This window comes from Mobula hypostoma, chromosome 6 (assembly GCF_963921235.1).
Source record: "Mobula hypostoma chromosome 6, sMobHyp1.1, whole genome shotgun sequence".
Lineage (NCBI taxonomy): Eukaryota > Metazoa > Chordata > Chondrichthyes > Myliobatiformes > Myliobatidae > Mobula > Mobula hypostoma.
Genome location: NC_086102.1, coordinates 84,014,355 through 84,021,211, shown reverse-complemented (window position 1 = coordinate 84,021,211; position 6,857 = coordinate 84,014,355). Strand labels below are relative to the sequence as shown.

At 42.0% G+C, this 6,857-nt stretch overlaps 1 protein-coding gene across 1 annotated transcript; it reads right to left on the bottom strand.

The window, feature by feature from the left end:
• Positions 1-620: 620 nt before the first annotated feature.
• Positions 621-5,992, bottom strand: LOC134348726 (uncharacterized protein C13orf42). Its single transcript, XM_063052530.1, has 3 exons — positions 5,591-5,992; positions 2,178-2,325; positions 621-865 (listed from the first exon to the last, which is right to left on the bottom strand). Exons 1-3 carry the CDS (start codon positions 5,990-5,992, stop codon positions 621-623), a joined length of 795 nt encoding a protein of 264 aa, XP_062908600.1.
• Between the last annotated feature and the right edge of the window lie 865 nt (positions 5,993-6,857).

Genomic DNA, 6,857 nt, shown 5'->3' with positions numbered 1-6,857 from the left:
CTGAAGTCCCAATTTGAAAAGGCTGCCGGCTGAGATAAAGTTACATTGGTAGTTAATTAGCAAGAGATGAGGTCAGATCTTACTTAGAATTAGTTAATTATTATAGATCTATTTTAGGAAGTTAAAATGTACCAAGCCACGGGAGTTATTGCACCACAGAACATCAGACCAAAGAATTACAACTTGCTTTGTAATATCAATCAAGCTTCTGCCAAGCATCAGTGGCAGTTATGTTTATTTGCTAATCCCCTGAACATTTTCTCCCTCCACTGCCACTGCCCCTTGGCTGCAGTGTGCATCATCTACAAAATGCACTGTGGCAAATCAACAAGCTTTCTTCATCAACAGCGGAATTGAGACTCCAGTGCCTGGCTGGTTATGGGCAGCAAACGCATTGGAACAAAGTCCCCTCCATGTGTTTAACTCCTGACATCCAACACCAGTGATCTACAGTGACTGGCTCACCATACCTTCGAGTTGGGCAATAGTTGCTCGTCTCACCCATTTGAACATTAATGAATTAAATAGGGAAGGTGCAATGTTAAACAAAGATTTGAAGGACTAAACACAAGCTTGTTGCCTGGTGTCCACACATTTCAAAGCTGATGCTGTGAATTTGACTACAGTTCATCATCTTCATCTTGTGCTTTTGGCTTGAACCTCATTGTGTGAATTGGGCTTTCGACCAGCTTGGGCAGGTACATCGGGTGTCGCTCTAACCTCTTGAAGCTCATTCGCAACCCATCACTGTACTTTCGGGACAATTCCTCCACTTTTGTCAAATGTGCCACATCAATCGAGTACCTCCTTGGTGATTTCAGGATCCAGTTGGAATGCAGACTGTGTTCACTTGTGCTGGTAGCAACTGGGTACAGATACAGAAAGAGAAGTAGATAGATTTATCATCAGCACACAAGCAGTGATCTCCTACATTAGGTTAAAGAATCACTTCTAACATAGTAACATGCCACAAGCCACTGAACAGAAGTGTAATCATATAGTGAGGACACATATGGAGATCTATCACCAACTGAGAGCTGTAGTGTTTCACATGAAGTCAGGATTGTGTGGGGTTTAAAATAAGAAGGTAGCCATGTAACCATCATCTGTATAAACAAACATTAACCCTATGGTGTGCCATTCAGCCCTTCAATTCTGTTCCTTGCTCAATTAGATTTTCTTCATAGTTCTATTTAGCTATACTGGGTGAATATTCTTCAAAGCCTTTAGCTAATGTTTAGTGATCTCATTTTGGAAATTTCCAATTTATCTCCAGTTTCAACAGTTCATCAGCTGATCATTAATGCCAGAAGGTTTCTGGTTTTGGCATTACCAAACTTTCATGTTTCCTATTTATATCCAAATCTACCAACTAAGTAAATATTTTCCACATGACTCCAGTGAGTGCACTTCAGAAATACCTCATCAGCTGCAAAATCAAGGTGATTAAGGATCAATATGAATGAAAACTTTTTATTTCCAAATCCTTCAGTTCGTGTTATTTTCTCTTTTATGGGGCTGGGATGTTATGTTGCTACTAGTACAGCCATTCTCAGTTTTCAGATACACAATGACATCCATTTAGCATGTTTGAAAGAAATGAAGACACTGGAGAGGTGAGATCCAGCTCCCAATTGTCACAAGGCAGCTCATCAACCTCTACCTCAGCTCAATTCTTTGTCCTCAGTTTCACATCCCTGCACACCTGCACCCTACACCAGCTGTGACATGAGACTGTATTCAATGTCCTTCTCGTTGCTGACCACCTAATCACTAGAAACAAATTGCCACCCACATACCCAGAACCCTTTGTGATTTTGTATGTCTACAGATACCTAAAAGGCGGTCAGACAATGAAAGATATAAACAAAAAAAATCTCATGTCCACCCAGAGTTGGAGATCACTAAGTTTTGTTGGATTATACAATTGCTTTATTGTTCATTACTGTGATTATGTATAGTTACAACTTTTGGAACCATATTTTCTGTGTTACAATGGTACACAATGTAAAGGAATACATTTTGATTTTGAATATATTAATCTACTTTAAATGTTTGAAGTTATTGTATGACACTGAATTGCTTGGAAGCTGTAAACCTACAATGCCAAAAGGCTCAGTGAGAAGGTCAATGAGGCTTAACACATTAGACTTTGATTTCCACTAAGACAAACTTACTAACAAAATCCATGTCAAGGTGCATGCCCTCTGCGGTGTGAACACTGGGCTTGTTTCCCTGATCGAAAGCTGCAATGACCGAATCAAAGTATGCCAGTGTTTCTGCCTCTGTTGGTGCTGGGGTGGAATCGGATTCATCCTTTGTTTTCTGTTGAATAAAAAACAGTTTTATGTAAGTGTCACATGTTTTGGACACGGCCCAAGTGCAGAGTGAGAGACACTGGAGCAGGTCGATAGTTCACAGAATTTAATGTGAACAGTGTTAAAAGGAAAAGAAAACAATAAACACTAGGCCAAACAGGGCTGTAAACTAAAACTCTCAAATGGAAAACGTAGCCTAGACTGCGGTTGAAAAGAATAACTAAGAATAAAACGAATACCACTAGTCTTCAGAGTCAGTTGACTTGACAGTCCAATTTCTCAGACAAGGTGGAATGCAAGAAGGCAGCAAAGCGTTTTTGTGTTCAAGTCTCGACAAATACTACGACGGAGTGAATGGGATTAAATACTATCACAATGAAATAATAATTAGCTGACACGTGCATATTCACGAGCGCAATTGCTGTATCTACTTCGCTGCCGAATCCGTGGTTGTGACAGTAGGTAAGGATGGAAAGTATTCCACAGTTGCCAAAAAAATTAGTTGCAGATGAGAAATGTATCTCTGAGCTGAGGACTTGGTTGTATATGGAAATAGGTTCTTTGGCCCACAGAGTATGTGCTGACTCATTTATACCAATCCTATTTGTTAATCTCCCAAAACTGACTCTCTCTGGCCCAGTCTTACCATCCACCACAGGCACTAACAGTGGCCACTAACATTGGGGCTATAGGTAGAAACCAGAGCACCAGGAGGAAACTCAAGCCATTACAGAAAGAGAGGGGAAAACTCCACCAAAGTTTAGGAATAGCAAACTAAAAGAGGAATAAAATCACTTAGGCCAGCTGATATTTTGATGTGTTTGTAATACACTAAATTTGGGATTAACATTAGAAGAGTTTCATAAAAATTCCAAATTTCCCAATCTCAAGATATCTTATAATGTCTTCAGCCATTGAAGTACTTTTGACTTGCCATGACTGTCGTAACATTTCAAACACAGACCTCAATATGTGTATAGAAAGATCCCACAAGCAGCAGCCTATTAAGACCAGGTTAGGATATTGATTGTGGGTGAACATTGCTCAGGAGGCTTGGTCTGACTTCTCTGCTCTGTGGGATATTTCTTCTATGTCAGCCTGAGTGGTCAGACAAGCTAACACCAAACCTGCGAAGTTAGCCCCCTACCACTGTGTTTCAATCTCTGCTGTAAGGTTCAAAGCCATGACTTCCTGACTCAAGGGTAAATTCCTCGGCTGGGACTGCACACAGTGGGATTGTCAAGCAATGAATTTAAATGTTTTAAGCAGTTCTAAAATCATGCAATCATTTTTTAATCTTACAAGTATCTGTTTTTTTATGGAAGTAATATTTGGTGTCAGGAGTATTTTTATATTCAAGGATTGTAAAACACTGCAGTTTTAATTGGTTGGTATATTTATAAACAGTGTTATATTTACATATTGAAGTCTGTCTTGTCCAATTGATACTTGTCTCTTTGAACAATGTAGAGTGTAGGATGTATGAATGCACATGGTGTTTCCCATTTTAATGATATCTGTTTCTGATATGACATAAAATAAATAATTATGGGTCTAACCAGCAGGCTATTTAAAAATGAAATTTTACAGATCTGGTTTTTGACAGTTGAGTTGGCAATTCACCAGTGAAGGGCCCATTTATCGGATACTGAACAGCCTCTTGTTTCTAATGAGGAAATGCACTAATCACAAGGTGAATGTGATCCATTTGTTGCTGTGGTACAGGATTTGCCTGTTCCTAACCTAAGCTTTATGTCCTGTGCGTGACTGAGGACTTTGCTGCAAAATTGGTTTGCCCAATGACATCTACTCTAACTGAGCCCAGAAAATTGGGTAGCATTTTCTCTAAGCTATTTCTTAATGAGCCCATTGCAAGAAATAGGGTCAAAGTAAAAACCTTTCCCCCCTGAGGCCATAGCATTGCAGTGGGAATGTCCCTTTCAGCTAAAACTATTCCAGTCCCTAGTGATTGCTCTTTACCTTTGTGCCCTACCCATCACTCCATTTGACAGTCGTTAGGGTGATCAGATCAAATGACGAGAGTGCAAGAAGGTAGGTTTGATATGCATGCCTCTAGATCAGGTGATTCATCCACACGTGGTACAGCTAACCATTCTAGTACCACCTCCTTATCGACTTCTAACCCATCCAGAATCTCAGCTTCACCTTCCCTTGCTGAGACTCAGCAGTGTCATCTGCTGTGATAAAGACCAATGTAATGTACCACTAAAATACCTCACCGTTGAGTACATCTGGGTGCTTATAAACCCGGCCTTCATTATTGCTGCTTGTTTACTGTTTTGTGCTCATAGAATATTTTTGGATTGTCTTTCACGTTTGCGCCAGTCTTCTTTCATGTTCGCTCTTTTATACCCCAAACTTCCTAAGATCAGCACAATTCGCACTTGTGTTATCCACCTGACATGCCTTTTTTCCCTTAATTTTCCATCATTTTGACATCCAAAGCGTTCTGATGTTAATTGCCCCACTGAGAATGTGCCCACTCTGTAATTGAACCTTCTCATGGCAAGTAATTATTATCCTATCCAACCAATCACACCATAGACCGTTGTACAGCAGTGCCAGACTGACTAATGTGCCCAGGATTCTGTGTCACTTTCGAACCTCATGGCTTCGAGGAGACAGGCTGCCGCCAGAAGCTACAGCCAAGCTTCTTTGGGGAACAGCTGTCTGACCCGTGATACTAGTTTCACTGCCGATCTTTCTCTTTTTTATCAAAGTTCCGCCACCTGCAGAGTTTGTTTTCAATCGGGCTTTCACCTTTAGGGCGACGCGGGTTAGATTTCCGAAAGAAACGTTATTATGAATTGTAAACACATGCTTGATGAAAGAAAAGCTTGAATTTAAAACCGCACGGACTCCCGGGGTGTTTTGCAGCCAGCTCTGTGCCTGTTCACTATTATTCTGACGCAGGTGCTCGTCAAATGGCCAGTTATATACCAGCCGACCACTCCCCGTTCTATGGGTGATGTCATGGAATATTTATATACCCTCCTGCATGCAGATTATTGTCCATTTACACACAGGAGTGGCAAAATACCGCCATGGGCCTACACAGCAGAGAAACGGGTCCCTGTGTCTGCGCCGGTCACAAACCACCACCACCAGAGTCACTGAGCACAGCATGGAACCAATGCTATAATAGTAAAGTAATGGAAAATCTCCTGATGTTAACGTGCTGGGATAGATAGTTATAAACTTGTAGGTTAAAAATGCAACCACGGTGCGCTAATGGGAACAGTTATACTTGCTTTGGTGGTGTGTTTTCGAGTCTGTGGCTTCTTGCTGAATTTGTGAGGTGTGACTGAGACTGAGGATCGGTCCTTGGACTTGCCGGAGTCGCTGGCAGGTCGGTATTGTTGGCGGAGGACTATCAGGTCGTGTAGGTATTGCAGGCAGTCTTGTGTCCTCGAGAACATCCACAGCCTGTCTTCAGCCTTGATGTTGTAGATGGAAGAGTCCACGCTCACTGCGCTCTGGCTGCGTTTCAAAGAGCAGCCGGTGTGTTGGTAACTTTCCCCGATCAGGTAGAGAGAGGTGCTGCGGACCAGCCTGATGCCGGTCTCCTCGCTCGGACACTCTCTTCTGCGGCCGGACTCGCCCAGTTCATTCACGGCGTCTGCCCGGAACATTACGTTCAATTTCTTCAGCATGGCCCAAGTGATGAACTCCGAAATACCCCAGACCACCAGGTGTTAGGTGATGATAAACAGATGCATCTTCGCAGCATCTTACTGGTGCTTGGGCTTTTAACCACGGGTTTATCATCTAAACTGGACTGACAGGAAGGAGAGCCTCCGTTGCCGGATTGTTGATTGCATTATTGTCCAATGTCCTTTCAAAAGAAAATCCTCCGACTAAGCTTGACTGTTCCTTTTTCCTGCAAAGCAGGGTGCTGACCAAGGTGCTGTAAACGCATACAAACGCTGTCGCAGTGGACGCCCGGGTTGGTGTGCGCTGGCGGAGAGTTGAACGGCATAAAATATCTGGGGACGGTTGACTCTGTAGTAATATAAAGCTGCAACTTGATAGCAACTTCCACTCTGTCACACGAGCACTTGGGCTCAAGTGTCTCCCTGTTCCTTTGCAGACAAAAGCCGGTGTTAACGTCGCCTAGTTGAAACATCATTTATCCAGAAAGGAACAATCAGGAAAAGCGAAGTGTCATGCATACAGCGAGCAATTACAGTCACAGCTAGCTTGGGCATATACAGTAACTTCATGAGGAGATCACGAATGTCTTAAAATATCTTAAACCGTTAAGACTTTGCTTTTGCGTCAAGTCTGAGCAGAAATAACTTATTCCACGTTTTGCAACGTGCATTTCAAAGGAGCAGGGCAAGTGTTAAATCATGAATGGGTCGGGATAAAATTACTGTTTATCGGGCTGTCTGTTGCTCGTTGCAGAGATCAGGAACTAAAGGGGGTAGATTTCACATATTTGATAAATGTTGTATTACAAAGAGGGAGATAGCTATAGACTAATATTAGATTAGATTAGATTAGATTCAACTTTAT

Excerpts from the sequence above, each read along its gene's own strand:
- LOC134348726 (XM_063052530.1), bottom strand. The coding sequence starts at position 5,992 with ATGCTGAAGAAATTGAACGTAATGTTCCGGGCAGACGCCGTGAATGAA. Across the intron at positions 2,326-5,590 it reads CTCGAAAACACACCACCAAA|AAAACAAAGGATGAATCCGA; the intron begins GCAAGTATAACT and ends TTTATTCAACAG. Across the intron at positions 866-2,177 it reads CCTTGACATGGATTTTGTTA|TTGCTACCAGCACAAGTGAA; the intron begins GTAAGTTTGTCT and ends ATCTGTACCCAG.